The following is a 23976-nucleotide window of genomic DNA, read 5'->3' as shown; positions in this document are numbered from 1 at the left end:
GCCTGCTGGCCAGAAGCTGAGTCGGTAACGGTCTGCGTCTGCGCGCAGTTCGAACAAGTTGAGAAATAGACCAACAGAAAGCCCATCCAAGTGCAGTGATCAATACGGTAACTGACAAAAAACCCTAGAAGTCAGGGCCTAAAAACCATTTTGCGGCGCTGCCAGTGTGTTTTTGTGTGATAAAAAAAAAGCGGCTCAGAAAAACTTGCAGACAGCAGATAGCTCACAAGTTTTTGTCTTCTTCGGGCCATTGAACAATTTTCACGAGGCATTTTCTATAAGGAATAAACAATTAATTCAATATTTAAAGCATAAAAGGAAACTAGACACCGAACACTACGATCGTAAGTTGATGCAATCGCCTTTATTTCTATTATTTGCTGCCTTTTCGGTTTTTGCACAACCCCAAAATCCAAAAATCCGCGATGTCCGTTTCTGGCATTGAGGAAGCTCAAAAGATTTGGACAGCTTTTTGGCCCGAAGTCTGCTGGAAATTTGCCATTGTCATAAGCCCAAGAAACGGAACTTTGTTCGGTCTTCTGATGGCTCACGGCGATAAATTTACTGCACTTTGTTTGCAATAGCTCCAATTCGATTCGTTTGTTTTTCTGGCAAAGAGCACAGTATGGCTCACGATTTCTGCTCTAGACACGTTTCTAATTTAGTTACTGGTTTATATTTCTTTTTCCACACATATCAAAACGGTCACCCATTGTCTGCTATTTGACCACTAATCTGTTCGATTTTGTGCTCAATTACACCGGGTATTATTCGAATGAAAAAGTACCCACATTAAGGTGTTTTACGATACCAGCCAGTTCATTAAACGTCCATTGCAGTATTAGGAAATTAGCCCGGTTTCTCCCCCGATTCCACCGCTTATTAGCCACCACCTCGTTTTGACGGAATGAGTCGTATTGTAAAAGACAAACTACTTGCGCTTATTTATGGTGAGCACATTTCTTTCGATCCCAATTTCCGTTTGGTGCTAGCTTTGAAACTCAAGCTGAAACCGGCATATTCAGGCTAATAAGCCTAAATTTGTTGTCATAAATTAACGTTAGTGATGAAAAAATACTTAAGAAACGGAATATACTCATTATAATTCCTTATTTCAAAAGATATTTCTATTAATATAAACAGAAGTCCCGTCTCATAAGAAACAAAGATTAGTCATGACAAATATCAAAATCCCCAACAAATTAGTAACACCTTTCCTTTTAAATGAAATGAGCTGATATACACAATTTCAATGGAATCTCTAAAATTTATAATCATTATAGTAAACATTACAGTCATAAAGAGGGCAGCAAAATAAAAAGAGTGATTCCCAAAAAATGTAAAATGTTGCAAAGGAGCTTTGATTTAAAAACGCACACGACTTACACATTTCTTTCGAACAATTCAACAAATAATCACTAATTAAACGTGCTCGCACATTTACACCTGAACCCATTAAAAAAGAGTTCGCATTTGTGTGCCTGGAAATAAAGTATCTCGATTTGCATATCGGATTCGATGTTCGTTTTAGGGCCTTTTAAATTCGCTTGTTTTTTCCGTAATTTTTTTATTGACGAGAGCAAATCAAATGGGGCGGCGATGATCCATCAATTTTATTGAGGGCAAACAGTGGCCAGCGAAGATGGAAGAAGGTTTCAATGTCTCGGGGATCGGCGGGGGCAATGTGTTTAAGCCAACATGGAGCAGGGTGCTTTGACCGAATGACACCCACGCTTAGCTTTCTTTTCTGTAGTTGTTGGCCAAAAACTCCAAAAGCCTCCGCGCACAAAAACTGTTTGCACACACACGTCCCGTAGATCTTTTTGAAGTCATGTTCAAATGTCAGCGGCAGATAAAAATTTGTGCGACTCCATGTTTTGGGAGCGTGCTGTCGCCGCTTTATCTGCTGCCAGCATTTTTCTGGGCCCCAAAAGCCAGTGGGAGAAAATTGGAAACATGGCTTTAACAGTTTGCCCAAGCCTTTGTTACTCCTCTTCAGCGACATCGATTGACTTTTGCTGCCTGTCGTTTGTTTGGCTTGCGATTGTGTGCTCCCCTTTTGGGCATTTTGGCAGTCGTCCATTCATTTCGGCCTTTCAATGTATCTGCATGTAGTCTCGGCCGTTTGCCGTTTGCCATTTAACTGGTCTCCGACAGGGCTTGACTTGGCTTTATTTGTTTACAATTCGTTATGGCACATTGCCAGGTCGGAGCAACCACAAAGCGTGAGGCGGCATAGATCTCAAAATAGGACAAATTTTTGAATGCTTTTCGGAGAACTTTCCTGTGGATTGGGAATTAGCATATTGTGTAAAATGATTGAATATGCACAGAGAGAAAACGGCAATAAATTGTTCAGGATTTTTTTCCATTTCTATATATTTTATTCAAAGTATCTATAATACATTTTATAACCTATATTGTTTTAAAAAGTTGCGCCTTTATGTTAATGTTGTTTATATATCTGTGTATTTATATTTATATCTGAGGCTATTTTTAAAATTCTTTAAAACCCATAGAAAGATACTTGAAACTTTTATATTATGAATAGATAAATTTAAAAAGTTAAGAAAGAAGTATCTATGTAGATATAAATCTATCTGTCTCTAGCAGCGGTAGATAGTAGTAGAAATATCTTCAGAAATACTTAATTTATGTTCAAATTTCAGCAATCTGTAAGAATTGTGGTAATATGCTAGGAGCAATGCATTTCTCTACTCGGCGGATTTCTCAACGCCACTATCAGCTCATTATCGACAATCGCTCGCCTCTGGGCGTCCCACAAAATCTTATCCTAGCGACAAGCGTGAGAAATCCCGGCAAGACATCAATTACAGCACAACTCCGAACCCCGTTAACAAATTCACTCATTTAGCAATGAAACTAAAAGTGTTGTTACTGTCTGCAGGCAACCCATGAAATGGCAACCCAGTTGACAGGCAGCTCCTGAATCAACGTGGTTCGGTGCCGAGCTGGCCACCTTATATTGTTACTTCTCTTTTTTTGGCTTTGGTTTCGGCCGTTTTTGCATCCGCCTCGGGCCAGCGAATAGATGTGGATGTGGATGTGGCTGCGGCTATGGATGCTGCTGGTGTGACTGCGGCTTTTTACCTTATCCAGCACGTAACCAGCGATCAATCAAGGCGACTCTCATCTGGGGTCTTTGACAATCGCCGGAATGATGCGCAGCGCAATTGCAGAATTTCACTCGGAGCTTAATTGTACGACTACGAGCGGTAAGAGCGGCGGCAAGAGCGGTACGAGCGGTACGAACAGTACGAGTGCCACGTAATTGGCAACGCCAAGGGTATTACATGCAGTTGCCGCAACATTTTGCCCAGCGAAATGCAACAAAATGTTGTAAATATTCAATCACGTAGTTCGTGCAACAATAGCCCGGGCGGCCGAAAAACAAAATTTAAATAAATTATGTAAAACGGTGTTTTCAGCACAGCTTTCCAGCAAACTCGAGGAAAAATGGGAAATTTATATGATTGTGGTATTTCCGCTTCTGTTTCTGGTGGATAAGTCCATTGTCAGTCGTGCCGGTCAATGCCGTTTTATTAAATTATACTGTGCAATTCTCTGGAAATAATAGCAACAGAAAACAAATAAAAATGCAATTACCCATCGTGAAGGTATTGATACACACGAGTTCCGATTTTGTTGTTTTACAATAAGCCCCCCATAAATCTCTATGAATATTGACGAAAGGTACGTCCAGCGATTGTTGTGAGCTTGTAAAATTTAAGCTGCGGAATTTTCAAAGGGAAATCCGGTTAGCTGCTAGCGATTGAAGAATCTTTGAGTAGATAGTTATCCAACGAACGTCTGGAATTTTTCCTGAACTTATGGCCAACACTTAAAACCGTTAGCCGGCAGAAGTGCATTAACTAAATATTGTCTACTAATAATTAACAATCAGGTGATGGGGCATGACAAGGTGGCAGCAAAAACAACATCAACTGCAGCACCAACAATTCCCAGCGAATTCTCACACACAAAACATTCGCACATTGTTGATGTCGCGTTGACAACCGACTGTTGCAAACGCGAAGGCACAGAAATCCAACATGAAGTACGCCAAAGTAACAAGTAACAAGTGAAAAAACAACAAATGGTATTTAAGACGCTATAGCGGCATTTCAAATTCCCTTACTAAGCATATAAAAAGATGAAAGGCCGAAGTTAATATACCCTTGCTGTTATTATTCCCATATACATACGATATTGAGTCTATATATCGATAATCAGTACCAGCATCCGAAATGATATATTCAGTCCGTCCGATATAGTATCTTAGTATCTAAGATATAGTATCTTAGTTTTAAAGCTATCTGCAATGAAACTCTTCCAAATGTTTTCTTTATATTGCAAGCATTATATAAGTAACTATCTTAGTTCCGTGATATTGTATTGGATAAGCCAAAACATTTTGTGGGCCTTTTCGTTATTTTGGTTAACTTTGCGAATGGCTAGGGTATAGAACCAAAAGGCAAGAGCAGAGCCAAGTGGGCCTGCAGTCAGCCGCTGTGTTGCTGCATTTCTATGTGCCGCCACGCGCATGACGAACGAAAGTGAAAATAGGAAGTCAAGAGATGGCCAAAGCGGCATGAGAGCGGCAACAACGCCGTCTGGGCCACTCAGACTTTGAGTCAGACATTGGCCAAGTTGGCCAGATATTGCGCGGCAGCTTCCTCCAGTCTAGCTGCGAACGCGAATGCGATTGCCAGTTGGCAGTTGTTGCTGGTTGCTGGTTGCCATTGCAGTCGCAGGTTGCAGGTTGCGATTCCAGCTGCAGCCCCAGTTCCAGTTGCCTTAACTTGCCACACTCGCTGATTTCTTGGCCAATTTCTAATGGCCAAAACCGCCGGAGATGGCTGCGTAATACAGACGGGGGGTTGCCGGGAGGAGCAATGCTTGCTTTGCCGCCTCGTTATCCTCGTGTTAATTTATGGCCTCGCTCTTGGCCAGATTCCCCGCCGCTTTTGCCACTTTTGCCGCTTGTTTATGAACTTTTTCCCAAATGTATCTCAGCTAGCTGTTTACCGGGCTTTCTTAATTTATTCACTCACCTTGCCAGCTTGGTGCCGCTTGTCAATTTGACGCCCGAACGTGAAAAACTTTATGGTTCGATTTGATTTTTTCACCTACTCTTTATCTCGGTAACCGTTATTTTTTGATTTGGAGCAAAGAAGTTAACTGCAAAGTCCAAGTAAACTCGTTCCCGTTCGTAGTTGGGGGTCCATTGGCCAAATTAATGATTCCAATTTGCCGCAATGCGTTGAGCATTAAATTTGTTTTAGTTTTTAGCTTAGTTTTTTTACCAGCCGGGGAAGTTGGAAGTCGCTAATTGAAATGGACTCAAAATCGATGTGAAATACTTTACTTTAATTGTTTATTGTCTTTCAATGGGAAGTTTAATAGAGCTAATGACATTCTTAAGAGGCTTGAACTACTATGTTTTACTTATATTGTAAAAACCTTTCTTTTATCTTAAGTAATCCAGAATCTAAAACTATTATCCCAGCTTTTTTAATGAGTTATAAACCCCGATTTAGCATATTAGTTAATTCTAATGTCTGAACTGGAATCTCTGACTAAGATCCCACCCCTTCCAAACGTGGACCTTACACAATTCACTCAAAATCGCACAGCTTTATCTGGCGCCTTTGTAGTGGCACTCATAAATTGAATTACTTTATGATTATTATTCTAATATATGCACGGTTCCCACATTAATAAGCACCCGAAAAACTATGCCTAAACATATGGCAGAAGCGGCAACGAGATAACTGTATAACAAGGCCCAAAAGCAAGCCCCTATCTGCGGTATTATTCACACTGACTGGCTGACTGACTGCCTGATTGAGTGACTGACTGGCTAACCGACTGAATGACTGACTGACAGGCAGCTCAAAGAAACCTTCAAACGCAGCAGCGAAGACAATGCCAAGCTACATCAATGAAGTTATCGTGCGAGTGCAAAACAAACCACCAGAAGACAACTGCACCTTGCGTCGGTTTCAATCGACACCCGGTTCGCTTCAGTGCACAAGGGATTATGCACCATGCTTTACATCCGATAAAGTTGTTAATTCAAAAAAAAGTGTAATTATGACAGCCATTGATAATCGTGTCAGATAAGTTACACAGGAAGTGCGAGTAATCAAATGATAACAAGCAAAATTGTCGTTAGGCTGATTTAATAATTGCCAACATGTTCTCACCATTAAACAAAAAGATATTTTAAAAGTCATAGTCGTATTTAAATCACAAATTGTTCATGAGGTATTAAAAATATTTATATATTGTTTAATGTTACTTTATTTTAACCTCACTGACTGTATATAATTTGCAGATACAATTAGAAGTCCAAGTCCTCCAAGTCCAATCTTAATTTATATTTTGTATATCAATTCTTCTTGTTAAATTATTTAGGCGAGATCATTTAAACCAAATAAACCAGTCGTAAGATAATTAAGTCGGTGATAATGTATTGCGGTTATCCCCTTTTCGTATCCCTACGATTTTCCCACCAATTTCCACGAGCCGCCACGCAGAAGTGGACCTAAATCTGTTAGCAAGGCAAAACTTGCCCCGAACAACTTTTGATTTTCTGAGTGCTGCACGACTTTTGCACGCGTTTTTCTCGGCGTTTGAAGTTCGTCTGTGGCAACATTTGTTGCATGGCTTTTACTAGCCTGCTGGAAAACTGGCTGCGAGGTCAACTGCCTCTCTTTTCGATTTTCCACGTTCGCGTGAGTTGCGTATGTTCTTCGACTTTGTTTTGACTGTTTTTTGTTTTTCTATTTTTTGTGGGCTCGCGCTCCGCTTCACTTTCCTGGCATCCTTCAACTTTAAAAGCGAAAGACACCAAAATGCAATTGAAATGAATGAAAAATCGTGTTCCAAATGTCAGATGCGAGCCCCATTGTGGCATCCAAAACAGACGAACTGTAGCAATTGCATGGTCTTCTCGATCTCCGCTTAGGTGATTCTCTTGTTTCACTCTCGGTTTCAGCTTTAGTTTCTGTTTCAATTACTTTTCTGCTTTGGTTTTGGCTTCGGTTTCTGTTTCTGTTTCTGTTTTTGGATGGATACAAATTGCAATTTGATTGCTTCAAGCTGTTCGAGTTAATTGAGGTCAAAAGCGCTGTCAGCATCTTCCAAAAATGCACTGATTTCGGGGATCGGTTCGGTTTCAGTTTCATTTTTGGGCGCTAATTAACCGCCCAAAAAGGAGTGTGAAGAGCAATGTTGGAGGCAAGCAATTAAGATGGTTTCTTCACATAAAAGGAGCTTAGAACGGATCCCGTTTCAGAGCTACTCTTCAGAGTCAATCTGATCAGCCCCGGGGGTCATAGTTCGACTACCAACGAGACGAACAAATGACATAATTACATTGCACATTACTCAACCGTCGCTGGCTACCGTAATTCCATGCAGCCTCATTGCTTCTGTTTTAGGCATTTGCTCGTCAATTTCGAAATTCCAAATAGGAAAGCAAAGGGAAGCCAGCCAGACATTTTTGGCCGCTCGGGGCTAAGGTCATGTGAAACTATGCAGAAGCAGCCGCCGACGGAACAAAAGCCAAGCTCGGATGATGAGCTATGACTTCTGTCCGTCCGGCTGTCTGTTTGGCCTTTCGGTAATTGCCAATGCTGGGGGCATTTGCCGTTTGTTTGCCAAATGGCCAAGATATAAAAAGTATCTTTTTTGATTTCAATTTCATTTCGGTTTTTTCCTATCGTCCGCTTTTGCCGCTGTGTGCATTGGGACAGACGACGCCCATTGTCTCGGTGGGTACTCTTATTAATTACAGTACTGCTGCTGGAGCGTTACTATGATAATGTTTAGTCTTTGTCTCAGTGGACAAGGTTAAACAGAAGTTCATGTTGCGGTTTTCAAAACTTTATGACTTTGCCCTATGGCTTTCAATTAATCAGCTGGATATTAAATAATTAAATGAGCATAAAATTTTGCTATTGCTAATAATAAAAAGTGTATATTGCTGACAACGTCTTCATCGAACTAAGTTTGTAATTTGGATAGAAATAAACAAGCTAGCAAAAGACTTAGAACACGAACTTGAAGCTAAATTTATTTGAAAAAGTTCGTGCTCTAAGTCTTTTGTATTTGGAAACTTGATTATAGTTTTTAACCTATTAATTCTTAAAATATGAAATTCCCATTGTTTATTTTAGTCTATCAACATGTCCGCCAGCGCCTCAGCCTGCGATTGTTTGGTGGGCGTGCCCACTGGGCCCACCCTGGCCTCCACATGTGGTGGCAGCGCCTTCATGCTGTTCATGGGCCTCCTGGAGGTGTTTATCCGCTCTCAGTGTGATCTTGAAGATCCCTGCGGAAGGGCCAGCAGTCGGGTAAGCTATAAATAATGAACGCCACAAAAGGTGGTTACCCATAACTCAATATGGTTTCCAACATTATTACAGTTTCGATCGGAGCCGGACTACGAGTACGATTTCATTGTCATTGGCGGCGGCTCAGCGGGCTCTGTGGTGGCCTCTCGACTGTCCGAGGTGCCCCAATGGAAGGTGCTTTTGATTGAAGCCGGTAAGGGATGTTGCCCCAGCAACTCAAACCCATACAAATATACCTATACATATTCAAGCAACATAAACTTACACTGCTCACGGCAATTAGAGGCACGTTATGTGGCATTTGTTTAGAAGTAATTGAAGCTTAACAGCGGCATAAACTGCAACAATGGCAGCAACACTAATGCCACTTGGGCAAGACTCGGCGGCAAAGAAGCAACCGCAACTGCCACGAGCATTATGTAAACTAAACGAGCTGCCACCTCAACCCGATTCCAAATCTTGGCCCATGCAAATATCTTCTCTCTATATGGGATTTACTTCGCTTGGGGCTGTAAGCCTGAAAAGTGTTTTCCTCTTCGTTTCGCTTGACTTCGCTTTCTGCACTTAATAATTGCTATTGCTCGCAGTTTGTTTTATGAATGAATAACGATTCGGATACTACACGTGATTCCTTGTGAATGTGGGTGAATTGCGAGTGTATTTAATTCTACTAATCGCTGTCGATATTCAATGCAGTGCATTCACTTTACCTTAATTAGACGCAAATATGCGGCGAGCTCTGCTTTAGAGGCTTTTTAGCACTGCATAATTTAAAATGTGTCTTATTTATTTGTTCAAGCACGAGTTTTAAGTTAACTTGTTTCTTTGCAGTCCATTACCCAGATAATATAACCACCTTTTAAAAAATATTTGAAATAAATAACTTAAAATATATGGGCCAGTGACTTGGCATACCTATAATAAGTAACTAAATATAAATTTCAAATCGTATACACTTAATATAGTTAAATGTCAAGAGGTGTTTCAACTAGCAAAAGTCTATTCGAATATGAGGCCTCACTTTAAGTTCCCGATACCCACTCAAAAACATCATTAATCATCACTTCTTTCTCGTCCAACACTAATGTCTTAATCAGGCGACTAAGTGCCTGGAAAATCACTTGAATATCTTCAGGCCTGGGAAAGCATTCTAATGGCTCTATTAAGTCTTCCCTATCAACGTTCTCGGCTCTGCTTGGCTTACTTTGTGGGTCTCCCTTAGTTTTTTTAAATTTTTGCGCAAAGTAATTGTTTATAGCGACAATTTTTACGCCTCGTCACTAATTACACTAATTACGAGCCAAAAAAACGCGAAAGAGAAACACATTCGAAGTTGTCAATGCGTTGGCGTTAATTATACAACAATGCCTGAGCCGCAGTGCAATTAGCCGCAGCTTATTATTATTGCCTGGCTTATTATACGACCATATCACTGTGAGCAGATAACCCTCGTCTAAAGTGGCTTCTGTTGCTACCAAGATTCTCGCTAGACATTAGACATGCACCTCGTCAGAATTAGTCAATGCCAAAAGCATGCCGGAAAAAAATTAAACTCTTTAAATCTTCAAATTCTTGATTGAAGAAGCAAACCCGGTGCCTGGCACACTGACCCCTGGAATGAGCTCGCCTCGGGTTAATGGCACAACTGGTGGTGTAAACTTGTGATATCACCTGGTTACTTTAAGCCATATTCTATTTTTGCACTTCACGAAGCCACAAATCATTTGTCACACTGGGGCTTATGCTTAAGCCACTTAGTTTTGTTATATTTTATTTAAAATTTCATAAATTTCATAAATTCAACTTATCTCTCAGCACGTGGTGTTAATAATTACACTTATTTTAATGGTTTTTTTTTTAATAATTTTTTTTAAATAAGTGCAGAAGTCAGCGCACATGCAATAATGACATTTAACATTAGGAAGGTTACCTTCTTTCAACTAAAGAAGTTTTTCCACTGTGTTTTAAGTATCGCCTATACAAATAATTTGAGCGTTGCAAGAATTATACGCTTAATATTTATGAGGCGATGTTCGACAGTCCAATGCTCCAGACTGCATCTTGTTTATTTGCTTTAGCTTTTATTCGAAGCTAATTTGAATGCGTATTCCCGGTGCTAATTGTTTTCTCTTATCCAGTGGCGTAAACACCAAGAAAGGCATTTGTTTTTTATTTGCGCGACACAGACATATGCTAAGAGTTGCCGCAGAACAAGTTATTAACAATTTCGGGAACATATATAACGCTTGTACTCAATGAATCACAGCATCACCGGGCTATTAGTAACTCTTTCTAAAATTTGGCTATTTTGTTTAATTTTCCTTTGTTGAAATTTCAAGTTAAATTATTACTTCAGGATTTTGCGGTAACATTTTTTTTCTGGCTCCCACGCTATTGTTGGCAATCAAAGATTCCACTTGAATCGATTTAATTAACGAGAGTCGTGGGCCCAGCGCAACGGAAATTCTAGAACGCCGATTGAGCCAATATACTAATTATAATGGATTGCCATGGGTTAAGCAAAAGCGTGCCTCAAATGTCCCGAAAGCCAAATGAGGCTGCCCACCCAAATGCTGAAGGCTGAATCGGACTTTGTTTGTACTGCTTCTTAATGGGCAGTTAGGGTCTATTAATCAAGACTCACGACCAGTTATTTCAGTTATCGTGGTGCTGTGAATAGGTGCATATCTATTACCCTAACCGGTAGGAATTTAGCATTTGGACATAACTGATGCGTTAGCTTCCCCTTCTTGCTACTACTAAAATTTTTCTCTTACACTTTATTAAAACTTTAGTTAATATCTAATTATAAGTATAATGATTATAGTTCATTTAAGAAGTTGGATAAGTTCTAGTCCTAAGATAGAACCGACAAACTAATCATACACTTATATAATCTACAAAAACTATAACAACACGATATTTTTAAATGATGTATTAACTATCTTAACCGTCTTACACAGGTGGCGATGAACCCGTGGGAGCCCAGATACCCTCGATGTTCCTCAACTTTATTGGCAGCGACATCGACTATCGCTACAACACGGAACCAGAGCCAATGGCTTGCCTGTCCTCGATGGAGCAGCGCTGCTACTGGCCACGTGGCAAGGTACTGGGCGGCACTTCGGTATTGAACGGAATGATGTATGTCCGCGGCAACCGGGAGGACTACGAAGATTGGGCAGCGGATGGAAATCCTGGTTGGGCGTACAACGACGTGCTTCCGTTCTTCAAAAAGTCAGAGGACAACCTGGATCTGGATGAGGTGGGCACGGAATATCACGCCAAGGGTGGCCTCCTGCCAGTGGGCAAGTTCCCATACAACCCACCTCTATCCTACGCCATTCTGAAGGCCGGCGAGGAGTTGGGCTTCTCCGTGCACGATCTAAATGGTCAGAACTCTACTGGATTTATGATTGCCCAGATGACGGCCCGAAATGGCATCAGATATAGCTCAGCCAGGGCTTTCCTGCGACCGGCTCGCATGCGCAACAACCTGCATATCCTGCTGAACACCACGGCCACCAAGGTCCTTATTCATCCGCACACTAAGAATGTTCTGGGAGTGGAAGTCAGTGACCAGTTCGGCAGCACGCGAAAAATCCTGGCGAAGAAGGAGGTAGTTTTGAGTGCTGGTGCTGTGAACTCTCCGCATATCCTGCTACTAAGTGGAGTGGGTCCCAAGGACGAACTGCAGCAGGTGAATGTGAGGACCGTGCACAACCTACCAGGTGTGGGCAAGAATCTGCACAATCACGTGACCTATTTCACCAACTTCTTCATTGACGATGCGGACACGGCGCCACTTAACTGGGCCACGGCTATGGAGTACTTGCTGTTCCGGGATGGTCTCATGTCCGGCACTGGCATTTCGGATGTGACCGCAAAGCTGGCCACTCGCTATGCCGACAGTCCCGAACGTCCCGATCTCCAGCTGTACTTTGGCGGCTACCTGGCCAGTTGTGCCCGCACAGGACAGGTGGGCGAGTTGCTCTCGAATAACTCTCGCTCCATCCAGATCTTCCCAGCTGTTTTGAACCCTCGTTCGCGGGGCTTTATTGGCCTGCGATCTGCTGATCCTCTAGACCCGCCGCGTATTGTGGCCAACTACCTAACACACGAGCGGGATGTGAAGACGCTGGTGGAGGGCATTAAGTTTGTCATCCGATTGTCGCAAACGACGCCGTTGAAGCAGTACGGCATGCGGCTGGACAAGACGGTGGTCAAGGGATGCGAGGCACATGCCTTCGGCAGCGATGCCTACTGGGAGTGCGCCGTGAGGCAGAACACGGGTCCGGAGAATCACCAGGCTGGCTCCTGTAAAATGGGTCCCAGCCACGACCCGATGGCGGTGGTCAACCACGAGTTGCGCGTCCACGGAATTCGCGGACTCCGAGTCATGGACACCAGCATAATGCCCAAGGTCAGCTCGGGAAACACCCATGCCCCCGCCGTGATGATCGCCGAGAAGGGCGCCTACCTGCTGAAGAGGGCCTGGGGCGCCAAGGTCTGACGCGTGGATGCGACGTGGACGTTGCATAGAGTAATTTAATCAGAATCCAAGCGAAAATTACAGCGAGTAAAATTTTAAGCGAAATTACACTTATGGCACCTCAGATCCAAAACTAAACTATTTTACCCTAATCCAATCTAATTTAATCCGATCCTATACGAAGGTTTCTCACTCTAGGCACACCGCGTTGCGCAATCTCCATTAAAGTTATCTATAAGTTAACAGGCTCCCTTAAAACTAACTACTGTGACCCACTGAATATAACGTCAAACTTCTTGAACAGCACTGAGCTCAAATGAAAGAGAAATAAAACTTATTAGGTATCTAGTAAGTGTACTAAAATTCCAAATTAAATTAATCTGAATTCACCTTAAGAAGTTGAAACTTTTCCATTAATTGCGTTTAACTGCAAAACATTAATGATAGCTTGAGTTAAAGAGGTTTGACTATGTAGATTTCTATTAATGCTTAATTTGTATTGAGCTTTATGTTGACCAATCGCTACACTTAAACTCGATTTCGACCTACTGGACATGTAAATTTCGTTTTAAACTACATTTAAAGTATATAATTCGTGTTACCCATTGACAATGTAAATTTCGTTTATCGTTTATTTCGAAATTGGACGGATGATTGATGTCCTATATTTCTGTATACGCGTATATTGCATGTATTTATTGTTCGATTAAAGTGCAACAATTTAATTTAACTACCAAACGATCTCATGAATTTGAAAACATTTATCGCACAATATGCGATAATCGCTATATATATAGAGGCGACAAAATCTGCTTACCAGTCAGTTCTTCGAAATGTTTCGTTCTCTATATCTGATTGGAATTCTATCTCTAATTTGGGTGGCTGCCCAGGATATCGTACCCGACGATCCGGAAGTGCAGATGCAAATGCATGCCATGTTCTACACGGCTCGTGTTGCCTGCGCGGATGAAAATATGATTCCGTATGGTAAGTGGAGTAATGTACCAACTCTGAATAGGTACAGCTACAAAGATTCATTTAGTGAGAAATTATCTATAATTGATCAATCACTGAAAAACTAGGTTCTTTTGTGTGAGGTTCATTCAAAGTATACTTTATTGGTACTCAATTTCCGGAAATAATATGTCAAATTATTGTAACTGTGCATGGCACAATCAAATCTATTCAATGCATGGGAATATGATCTATAAAAGGTCAGTCACAAAATCCCATTCTGCACTTTGTTTGTTCAAGATGTATTCAGCGTTAGTTAGAGCTTGTGCTGTCTTTGCCATTCTGATCTTAAGCCCGAATCGTGCCAGGGCTCTACAGGATCACGCCAAGGATAATGGTGATATTTTCATTATAAACTATGATAGTTTCGATGGCGATGTGGATGACATATCCACCACCACTTCAGCTCCTAGAGAGGCTGACTACGTAGATTTTGACGAGGTTAATCGGAACTGCAATGCAAGTTTCATAACCACGACGAGTGAGTGCGAAGGATAACGAAGGCAATATGTGACTACATTTATCGCCTCTTTCAGCCAATGTCTTGCAGTTTAATAACACTGGGGATTTGCCAGATGACAAGGATAAGGTAACCAGCATGGTAGGTGTGCTTTGCAGATCCTTCGCCTCCCGATACTCAAAGATTTCTTGCAGTGCTATTTCCACTGCTTTTTCGAAAAGTCCGGTTTGATGACGGACTATAAGTTAAATACGGATCTGGTGCGCAAATATGTTTGGCCAGCCACTGGCGATTCCGTTGAGGCCTGCGAAGCTGAAGGCAGTGAGTGTTCTAGGCGGGACTTTTCAATTACAAACGAAATCTTTAATGTGTAATTCCCAGAGGACGAGACGAATGCTTGCATGCGGGGCTATGCCATCGTCAAGTGCGTGTTTACCAGAGCCCTCACGGATGCTAGGAACAAACCCACTGTATGAATAACATCAAAGGCCACATCTCGGACTTATCAGTAGAAAATTATAATGTTAGCGTCACTAAATCAAATACGGCTACGACCGGAACACAAAGTTGGCTATAAAGCACAGGCACATGCAACTTATTCGGTCTTTTCTGCCCCGGCTATCACGTTTCCTCATTGCCATCGCAGGCGGTGTTTCTAAGCAGACGGCTGAGCCGCTTGCCAATGGGCTTGGGGTACTGGTTGTTCTTCAGTAGGAACTCCTTGGACTGGTGCTCCACGGCTCCGTTGTCTAGTTGGTACTTGCAGAGCGTGTGCAGCGGTCGCACGAGCGTTTGCCTCAGCTCTGGCCGAGATTCGAGCACGGCCAGGCATTGCGCAGCGGTCTCTAGTGTGCTGAGGCAACCTTCCGTAGGCTGTGTACGGATGATGTAGTCACTTATGCCCACGGCGATGAGTTTCACCTGTCGCAGGCGGTGTAGAGCCGGACTGCTAGCGTAAATGGCTTTAGCCTGAGGCCAGGTACCATCGATGAGCACCAGTGTATAAGGACCCGCACTGTGGTCCACCTCCTCCAGTGGGACTGAGTCCCGGCTGGGATACAGAAGTAGTGTTTGTGGGGAGTCCAGAATCTTTTGCAGATCAGCATGGTTTCTATGGTTTGGAAAACGCTTGCCTTTGTAGACGACACATTTTCCCGGTTCCAGACCTAATTGCAGCATCAGTGCAGTGCGCAGCGATCTCTTCTCTTCTGCAGGGTGTTGCAGTATAACAATCTGTGAGGCCACCGTCTCAGGTGGATGCGGCAAAGCCGGGCACCAGCAAACTACCACGGGTCGTCTGTAAAGATTTTATGAAGAGACTTCAGTTTTTATGGCAGCTTTCCAGATTCACAACTCACTTGCACTTCTCGCACTTGTCGCGTCTGTTGGGCGGATCGGCGCTGATGCCCACGAGGTCCAGCCACGCGTCATCCTCCATACTTATAATTGATTAAATTCGGAAAATGCTAAGTTCCGCACGATAAAAAATCCGTGAGCAACAATTCGCAACTAGGTGGCAACGCACACAGCCACATGGCAAATATGACCGCCCTGTCTTCGAAACAGCTGTTTGGAGTGCAGAGACATTGCGATTATGCGATAACAGAATCGTGAATTCATTTAATCTATACACCAAGAATTCAAAATAAATAATAATTAATAATCGCTTGAAGAAACGAAAATCGTAAAAATAATACGAAAGTGCCTAATCTTTAAAGGTAAAGTTTAATATAGGAACTTACAAACATTGTTCAAAAACACCGAACTTCGTAAATTCGTAGCAGTATAAACATTCCATTTCAGCTTTCTGTTTTCTATTTAGATTTTGTATGTGAATCGGACTAGTTGTTAAGCTTAAAGTTGTAAAGTACATAGAATAATTTAAGAAAAATGCAGAGTATAGGATGGACGCTGATCATGAAACGAGGCTGCCTATTTAGTTGCCGCAAGGAGACCCTCAACATAAACGGATCTCGGTACACAGTACGCGAAAGGCTGGCGACGGGGTTTGTACCACATTTTCCCAACTATCTCCTCTGATATATCTAATCTGAGTGTTTGAACAGGGGCTTCAGTCTAATCGACCTTGGGGAAAACGCCTCTACGCGACGTAGCTACGCGATAAAGCGCATCACCTGCCACAGCATCGATGACCAGAATATAGCTCTGCGAGAAATCGAAAACTGTCGAAAAATTGACTCGGAAAACGTGATCCGGGTAGTGGATTACGAGCTGAAGGGCCAGGCGGACATAGTTATAAACACAACGAGCACCTTGTTCATTGTGCTTCCCTATTATAAGCACGGATCTCTTGCGGACCACCTGCAGCTGCGATCGCGGAAACAGGACCATATGCCCGAGGCCCAGATCCTGCAAATCTTTCTGGGCGTCTGCGAGGGATTGAAGGCCATCCACGAGGCAAAGCCGGTGCCTCTGGCCCACCGAGATCTGAAAACGGCCAACATCTGCCTGTCGGACTCTTTTGAGCCAATTATTGTGGATCTCGGGTCCATGACAGAAGCCCGACTGCAGATTGTGGGTCAGACGGATGCTCAGCGCCTGCAGGACGAAGCCGAGGAGAGGAGCTCCATTGTCTACCGGGCTCCAGAGTTATTTACTGTGAAAACATATTGCACAATTGACGAGCGCACTGACATATGGGTAAAACAGATCCAAGAGAGCGTTATTGGAGTTCTTTCTTAACATTTCCCTCTTTCAGAGTCTTGGCTGTGTGCTCTATGCAATGTGCTACTTTAATTCACCCTACGATCCCATCTACGAGCGAGGTGACAGCGTGGCTTTGGCTGTGCTCAGTGGAAACATAAACATTCCAGAGGATTCAATTTACACAGAGGTAATAAATCCTTTTTATATCTTAAAGAAATCTAATTCCAACTATTTGTCTAGGACATGCACGAATTAATTAAGTACATGCTGCGAACCGATCCAATGGAACGGCCATTCGTATTTAGTGTTATCGAAAGGACCCACGATCTGATACAGAAATTGGAGGGTCGCTTGTAGCTCCCACTAACTGGATTACAACTCATGCATAGGCATTCCTCCGAACCAGATACACCGCTTACTGTTTTTTGACTACTTATTGTAAAATATTTTAAACCTGCTGATTTTGTGAAATTATGTGTAAGCAATCAAGCTAGTTTTTTTTTATTTTATTGATTGGAGCTAGTGTTCGTCACGAGTGAGTCCTGGACAGTTGGAGCCCAGATCTTCGGCGTCATCGTAATGGGTCCCACACCAGTAGCAGAAGCAATAGGCTGTGCGCAGGTAGCCAGTGAGGAGTTCTAATTGCTCCGAGGGATTGTATTGTTCTTCCTTGGCTGGCACCTCGACTTCAGGATCGTCGGCGTCGCTCTGTGATTCATCTTCATCTTTTGGTTTAGGTGGCCAAAAGAAATCGAGTTCTGGTTCTGTGATAGCGGACTTAAGATCCAACGATTCGCAGGTCTGCTGGCACCGTTTTATGTCATACTGCAATTTCCGCTCCTCCGCTTTATGAGTCGCACGCCTCCTATAAGCCTCTGTGCTGACTTCCTCGCCGCTTTCGATGCCGGCCCTGCTTAGGAGATGTGCCCTCCGGATTTCCTGCCGCTTGAGGGCCAACTCTGCAACGGCTGCCTCGCGCCCAAGTCCTCCACGACCGCTCTTTATAGTTATCCCCACGGGTTCCGTACGAGCATCCGAAGTTTTGCCCAACCCAGACCCGGCTTTGTAGCCCATCTTGGCCAGGAGCTGGAATCCTTTGTTGTCGGCGGGTATTGGTTTGTTGAGGGACTGTTGAAGGCGAACATTGTCTATGTTTCCGGAAGAAGCTGCTGTCTCCCGTTGGCGCTTCTTCAGCTCCTCTTTCTTGGACTCGACTTCAATCTGCCGCTTATTGCCGCGATTGTGCACCAAACTCGGTCGAACATCTTGCAGACTAATGAGGTAAGAATGAGAGTTTGTCATGGTTGGTGGTTGGTTGTTCGTTAGGTGTAAATGTAATCTCACCCAGCCAGGAATTTGTCCGACATATAATCATCCTCCTCGTCAGACATCTGTTTGTTTTGTTTACACTTTTCTTTTAAGTGTGACCATTGCTTAGTTATCTACAGCATTATTAGAATAATCAATACTAACAATAGTAACTTTGCTTTGAAAACTGAGTTCCGAAAATTATATGTTAAAATATTAGGTTTGCTTAGTGATTAAAAACCAAGCCATTTTGTGTTATAGAAATTGTCCATCATTTACTTATTTCTTCAAAAACAAAGTATTGTACATTAGCGCACGTAAAATACTAAAAAAAATACTATCCGCTTTTGAGCAGCTGTTGCGCTCCGCTGACGAGTGGACAGTTCCGTTGGCGTTCCATGTGCTCGTCCCATTCAGAAGGCAATATTTGTGAAAATTAACTAATAGTTGACTAAAGCAAGTGCAATGGGAGCTGTAAGTAGAAAGATCAATTAATTAATGCACATTCTAAGCCAAGTCATTGCAGAAAAAGGTCAAAATCAGCTCGGTCAAGCGGGCCGCTCACCTGAAGTCGAAAAAAACACCGCTGTCTAAGCAGCAGCAACAAAAACAAAAGCAAAAGCGCGATCAACTGAAATCGAAGCGCGAACAGGGCCAGAATATATTTTCCCAAAAGGCGAGAAAGCGGGACAACTTAGCACAGCGTAAGAAGCACAACAAATTGGCCTCCCTGGGCTTGGATCCGCTCGAGGAAGACAACGAGGATGGCGACGATGAGTTGCTTGATAACGTTGCGGACATGCTGGATGGCGATGATCTTGCCCTACTGCAGGCTAATAAACGCAAGCGAAAGGCCAAGGCGACCGGCGAGGAGGATCCTGACCAAGGGCAATCCATCGGCTTGGAAAGGGCCTATGCCTCTGACACGAAAAAAGAGCAGGATGCGCAAAAGATAAAGCTGGATTTGCTGCCAATCAAGTCCAGGGATGGTCAGATTATAACCCGTACGACAGAGGTGGATTACATACCTAAGCCCAAGCAGAAAAAGAAGAATGAGGAAGAAGAAGAGGAGGATGATTCCGAGGAAGATGGTGATACGGAGTATGAGGACAGCGATGACGATGTGGTCAATGATGTCGAGGCCGCCTCCGCCGCTCCCGTCCAAAAACTTATCTCGACCACGGATCTACTTATTGCCCGGCAGCAGGAGATCGAGCGCCAGAAGTATCGCATTGGAATCATTTGTTCCGGGCTGCTCGAAAAGCCAGAGGACAAGATGCGCAACTTTCATGCTCTGTACGAACTCATGGACGAAATCAACCCAGCCAGTCGACAGGCCAACCTGATGTCCGTCAGAAAGCTGGCCATAATCTCAGTCACCGAGATATTCAAAGACATCTTGCCCGAGTATCGAGTGGGTCAGGTGGACACCAAGATGCAGACGCTTCGCAAGGCTACTCTGGATCGTGTAACCTTTGAAAACGCCTTGCTTCAACAGTTTAAAAAGTTCCTGCAGAAACTGGAACAGATCACAGCGCAAGTTAACAGGAGAGGTGGTCTAAGGACGCCTCAGACTGTCAAATTGGCCACCGTGGCAGTGCAGTGCATGTGCGACTTGCTTGTGGCGCATCCCTACTTTAACTACGTACAAAACATTGCCCAGCTTCTGGTGTATATGCTGAACTGCAATTATGCGGAGATGCGAGCGGCGGTCAATCAGTGCTTCCGCACAGTCTTTTCCAACGACAAGCGGTTGGAAATGACTCTTTTTATAGTGCGACGCATCAATCACTTGATCAAAACGAAGCAGAACAATGTTCATGTGGAGTGCATCACCTGCCTGATGGGTCTTAAAATCAAGAACGTAAACCTAGATGCCGAGAAGGAGAACGAGCTAAAGCAAAAGAAGCTTGAGTCGCATCGTCAACGCCTACTAAGTTTGTCCAAGAAGGAGCGGAAAAGACGTAAGAAGCTCACCGAGGTTAACAGAGAACTGGAGGAAACCCGTGCCGAGGAAAACAAGCAAGCAAAGCATCAGAAGCTCACCGAGATCATAAAAATGGTGTTTACCATATATTTCCGCGTTCTTAAGAACGATCCCACTTCCCGCGTGCTGAGCGCTATTCTAGAAGGATTGGCAGAGTGAGTGGTTATTGTAAATCTCTTTCATGGAATTTTTAATATAGAGTATGATTTTTAGATTTGCGCACGTCATTAATTTGGACTTCTTCTCCGATCTAATCGATGTGCTCAACCGCATTCTAGAGGACCAAGACGAGCTGGGCTACCGGGAGCGATTGCACTGTGTTCAGACCATATTCGTTATTCTTTCCGGCCAGGGCGAGGTGCTAAACATCGACCCCATCCGATTCTACCAGCACTTTTACCGAAATATGCTGGCGGTGCAGGCGGGCAAGAATCACGATGACTTCGCCATTATTTTGCGAACTTTGGATGAGGTGCTCGTAAAGCGTCGGCGCAATATGAGCCAGCAGCGTCTAATGGCCTTCATGAAACGCTTGCTTACTGGAAGTCTGCATCTGCTCCATAATGGCACCCTGGCCACGCTTGGCACAATAAAACAAACCTTCCAGCTCACTTCTGTGCTCGACAACCTATTGGATACAGACACTACGATAGGCTCTGGTCGTTACGATCCCGAACTGGACGATCCTGAGTACTGTAACGCAGCAAGTACAGCGCTGTATGAGCTTGCCCTTCTGGCACGCCACTATCATCCCACGGTGCGACGGATGGCCGTTCACATTGCTCATGGAGTGCCAGCATCGGGCGAGGGAGCTTTGCCCACGGAAATTGGCAAACTGTATGTAATAAGACGCCGACTAAATAGTTGATTCTAACAATTATTACTTTCCTTAGTACCTCCCATGAGCTGTTTACGCAATTCGACAGCACTCAGATGGCTTTCAATCCGACAATACCGCTACCAAAAGCGGGTCAACCAAAACTGAAAAGGGGCAAACACTTGTATATCCGCTCGGACTTCAAACAGGAGTACGGAAAACTGCTGCAGCAAGGAAAAGTTTCACAGACGAAGGATAAAGAAACTGTACAAATTGATTTTTTCAGTGCACTTCAATAAAGAAAAGGTTGGAGATTGGAGTAGAGTTATAATGACTGCTGAATATTTTGGCAAGAAATGCAATTTTTTAACAAAACAAAACATTCTTTCATATATGTTCTCAGTTAAAGCAAGTGAATAGCAACTAGAAGGTAGTTTGATACCAGGATTTCTTTAGCCAGATAATAATCGAACGAATTTTTTGTTAATTCAGAAAGTTGCGTGTTAGTTTTAAGGTATGAAACCATTCAATTGCTTTGAACTTCTCTGTAATGTACTTTAATTAATGGGATTTCACAAGTTACTATGTTTGGAGCTCCTAACATTCTATATAGAGGCTAAATCTAGAGTCACTAAGATTAGTGTCATATAACCGGGTACAAGTGCCAGGGGTTCGCCAGAATTTTTCATTCGCTATCTATGCATTGGTGCCTCCTCGTTGTCGCTGTTGTCCAACGCTAGCTGGTGGCAGGTACTCCCTATTCCCGCCGGACTGCTGTTGCCCGAATCCAGCCACTGAACTCTCGGGAAGAGCTCCGGCGGCAGTGGCCAGAAGGCCGACAGCAGCTCCCGATGGCGGTAATCGATTGGATGCAGTGCTCGGGACAATGGCGGGACGAAGGACGGCCCCAGCGCCATACGGGCTTTGGGACTGGGCGGTTGGGGCGGGCGTGGCTGAAGGGTAGGACCCCCGGCCGGAGTTATATCCAGCAACCTGAGGCACTCCGGTAGCTCGAAGTGTTCCAGCCGTGGCCAGAGGTGCCCCGAAGGCAGTCGAGGAAGAAGCAGCCGGACGGTAGGCGTTGTTGGCATTCGATGTTCCCAGATTGGAGCCACTTCTCTCAGAGTAATCATAGATATAGGCATTATTCGCATATAAGCTGGGCGCAGAAACGCAGTCGTACTGATTCCACCACACACAGACTAATGTCTCCTGACTGAAGACTGTGCCATTGGGACACAGGAAGGAGTAGGTCCGGTTGAGGGCACATATATGGAACACCTGGCACTGGGCCTCTATGTCCGCATAATAGCCGGGTAGGGGCTGTTGCGCGCAGTCAAAGTTGGTGCGCGGCACCTGGGCATAAATGGGATAATCCACTCCAGGAACACCCGGAATGGCCGAGTAGTCACCATCGGAATCGTTGTAGTCCCCGCTGTCTCCCGTTCCACTAGCAACTCGGATTGGAGACCCACCGGGAGTACCTCCATACTGTGAAGCCTGCGGTCCATATGGTCCACTACGAGATGATGGGGTAGATAATCCGCCAGATGAAGTTCTTCTCGGTGGGTTAACGGAGTTTGTGGCTCCTACAATGGCGGGTGCTCCAAAAGCGGTGGTAGCCTGTCCACTTGGCGTAAATCCAACAGCGGGTGAGGGAAACAAGCCCGCTCCATATGCAGTGGGAGCCGGAGCGGGAGTTAGTGGCAGGGCTGGTGCTGTGGGATATGGTGCAGGTGTCAAACGACCTCCAGCTGTGGCTCCTCCTACATTGGCTACCTCGGGTCGCCCATAGTTGTACCCACTTTGAGCCTATAAAAGCGCGGATTAAAGTTAAGAAAAGAGCATATCCTTATAGCTTACCTGGACTTGCAACTGTGCTAAGCCGCCACTCCAGAGCAACACCAAAACTGGAATAAAGAGACGGGCCAACATTAACGCTTTCTAACCGTCCGTGGAATCTGGCGAAGATCTGCTCCGAGCTGTGGAACTGGCGACGCACCAAATGGAAATGAACGCCCTGGCAGCCATCGATGGCGATGGCAGCGAAGAGTTTCGCAGCCCATATTAAGGCCAAGTACGTTGCGATTCTGGGCGCTGATAGCGCGGCTTAGACGGTTCTGCACCGCGATCTTTATTTATCAGCTTCCTACTCCTACGTCGGGGGCACAGTGGTCAAAAGCATCGCTTTTTTAACTCAAATTGAAGGAAGCAAATGCTTTTTCATTTACATATCCAATTTACTATACTTTAAGAATTAAAACTAGAAACTAAAGTTTATAGTGCACAATTGTTAATGCTGTTGCTTGTTTCTTAATTTTACATTTTGGTTAATCTCTTCTTTGTAAACTGAGTTGCATACACTGTGCCAATTGGTGAAATAACGCACTGCAACATCAATTGGCTGGCAAGAATTGCGGCAGCCGGTGGGCCAAAGGCAAGACGCATGCCTCGTAAATATGCAAGGCAGCAAAAACTTAGACAGACAGACGCCCCTACAAAGGAAGTGCTAATGGTGATCGGAATGATGGGCCGGACAGCCGATCGCTCGTCACTGTTGAGTTACGCGCCGCAGTGGGTTGGGTCTGGGTCAGCGCCGACTGGTTGGCCAACTCACCTGCCAAGACGCACGAACAGCGTTGCAGGGGCACTTGCATCATGCCGCAGAAGATTCTGAGCTTACGAGCTTATCCGAGTCCAATATTCGGCTTATCCTTTTCGACCGGCGACCTGTGAACTGTCCAAAACCTGGGAAGCTACTGCGGGCAAGCTCAGAACGATCTTAGAAATATATACGAATTTGAAAGCGCGACTTGGATGCGGCATCTTTACCATATTTATGTGGCA

At 44.1% G+C, this 23976-nt stretch overlaps 7 protein-coding genes across 10 annotated transcripts; 4 read left to right on the top strand and 3 right to left on the bottom strand.

The window, feature by feature from the left end:
* Window positions 1-22: 22 nt before the first annotated feature.
* LOC117143377 (glucose dehydrogenase [FAD, quinone]) lies at window positions 23-13606 on the top strand. 3 transcript variants are annotated; one of them, XM_033308054.1, is made up of 4 exons: window positions 23-107; window positions 8208-8384; window positions 8457-8577; window positions 11348-13606. In XM_033308054.1, exons 2-4 carry the CDS (start codon window positions 8217-8219, stop codon window positions 12934-12936), a joined length of 1878 nt encoding a protein of 625 aa, XP_033163945.1. In that variant the 5' UTR covers window positions 23-107; window positions 8208-8216; the 3' UTR covers window positions 12937-13606. The 3 variants fall into 3 exon arrangements, with proteins under 3 accessions (XP_033163945.1, XP_033163944.1, XP_033163946.1); XM_033308053.1 differs by having other exon boundaries at window positions 29-344; XM_033308055.1 differs by having other exon boundaries at window positions 29-344; window positions 11348-12897.
* A 103-nt stretch (window positions 13607-13709) lies between these two features.
* Window positions 13710-14826, top strand: LOC117143380 (general odorant-binding protein 84a). Of its 2 annotated transcripts, XM_033308058.1 has the most exons (5): window positions 13710-13863; window positions 14147-14371; window positions 14427-14491; window positions 14545-14671; window positions 14732-14826. In XM_033308058.1, the coding sequence occupies exons 1-5, from the start codon at window positions 13710-13712 to the stop codon at window positions 14824-14826; spliced, it is 666 nt and encodes a 221-aa protein (XP_033163949.1). The 2 variants fall into 2 exon arrangements, with proteins under 2 accessions (XP_033163949.1, XP_033163948.1); XM_033308057.1 differs by lacking the exon at window positions 14147-14371.
* Window positions 14827-14848: 22 nt separating this feature from the next.
* On the bottom strand, window positions 14849-15858 carry LOC117143379 (DTW domain-containing protein 2). Its single transcript, XM_033308056.1, has 2 exons — window positions 15709-15858; window positions 14849-15647 (listed from the first exon to the last, which is right to left on the bottom strand). Exons 1-2 carry the CDS (start codon window positions 15786-15788, stop codon window positions 14972-14974), a joined length of 756 nt encoding a protein of 251 aa, XP_033163947.1. The 5' UTR covers window positions 15789-15858; the 3' UTR covers window positions 14849-14971.
* Window positions 15859-16159: 301 nt separating this feature from the next.
* LOC117144802 (serine/threonine-protein kinase 16) lies at window positions 16160-17506 on the top strand. The gene is made up of 4 exons (XM_033310177.1): window positions 16160-16356; window positions 16417-17011; window positions 17070-17204; window positions 17258-17506. Exons 1-4 carry the CDS (start codon window positions 16241-16243, stop codon window positions 17372-17374), a joined length of 963 nt encoding a protein of 320 aa, XP_033166068.1. The 5' UTR covers window positions 16160-16240; the 3' UTR covers window positions 17375-17506.
* LOC117144803 (G patch domain-containing protein 11) lies at window positions 17479-18452 on the bottom strand. The gene is made up of 2 exons (XM_033310179.1): window positions 18362-18452; window positions 17479-18290 (listed from the first exon to the last, which is right to left on the bottom strand). The coding sequence occupies exons 1-2, from the start codon at window positions 18406-18408 to the stop codon at window positions 17537-17539; spliced, it is 801 nt and encodes a 266-aa protein (XP_033166070.1). The 5' UTR covers window positions 18409-18452; the 3' UTR covers window positions 17479-17536.
* A 238-nt stretch (window positions 18453-18690) lies between these two features.
* Window positions 18691-21486, top strand: LOC117144232 (nucleolar complex protein 3 homolog). Its single transcript, XM_033309300.1, has 4 exons — window positions 18691-18799; window positions 18852-20467; window positions 20526-21149; window positions 21206-21486. The coding sequence occupies exons 1-4, from the start codon at window positions 18791-18793 to the stop codon at window positions 21426-21428; spliced, it is 2472 nt and encodes an 823-aa protein (XP_033165191.1). The 5' UTR covers window positions 18691-18790; the 3' UTR covers window positions 21429-21486.
* LOC117144233 lies at window positions 21477-23830 on the bottom strand. The gene is made up of 3 exons (XM_033309301.1): window positions 23747-23830; window positions 22993-23039; window positions 21477-22941 (listed from the first exon to the last, which is right to left on the bottom strand). Exons 1-3 carry the CDS (start codon window positions 23787-23789, stop codon window positions 21826-21828), a joined length of 1206 nt encoding a protein of 401 aa, XP_033165192.1. The 5' UTR covers window positions 23790-23830; the 3' UTR covers window positions 21477-21825.
* Between the last annotated feature and the right edge of the window lie 146 nt (window positions 23831-23976).

Source organism: Drosophila mauritiana, chromosome 3R, assembly GCF_004382145.1.
Source record: "Drosophila mauritiana strain mau12 chromosome 3R, ASM438214v1, whole genome shotgun sequence".
NCBI classification, from domain to species: domain Eukaryota; kingdom Metazoa; phylum Arthropoda; class Insecta; order Diptera; family Drosophilidae; genus Drosophila; species Drosophila mauritiana.
Note: the sequence above shows the minus strand (reverse complement) of the source record. Positions and strands in the feature narration are given on the sequence as shown.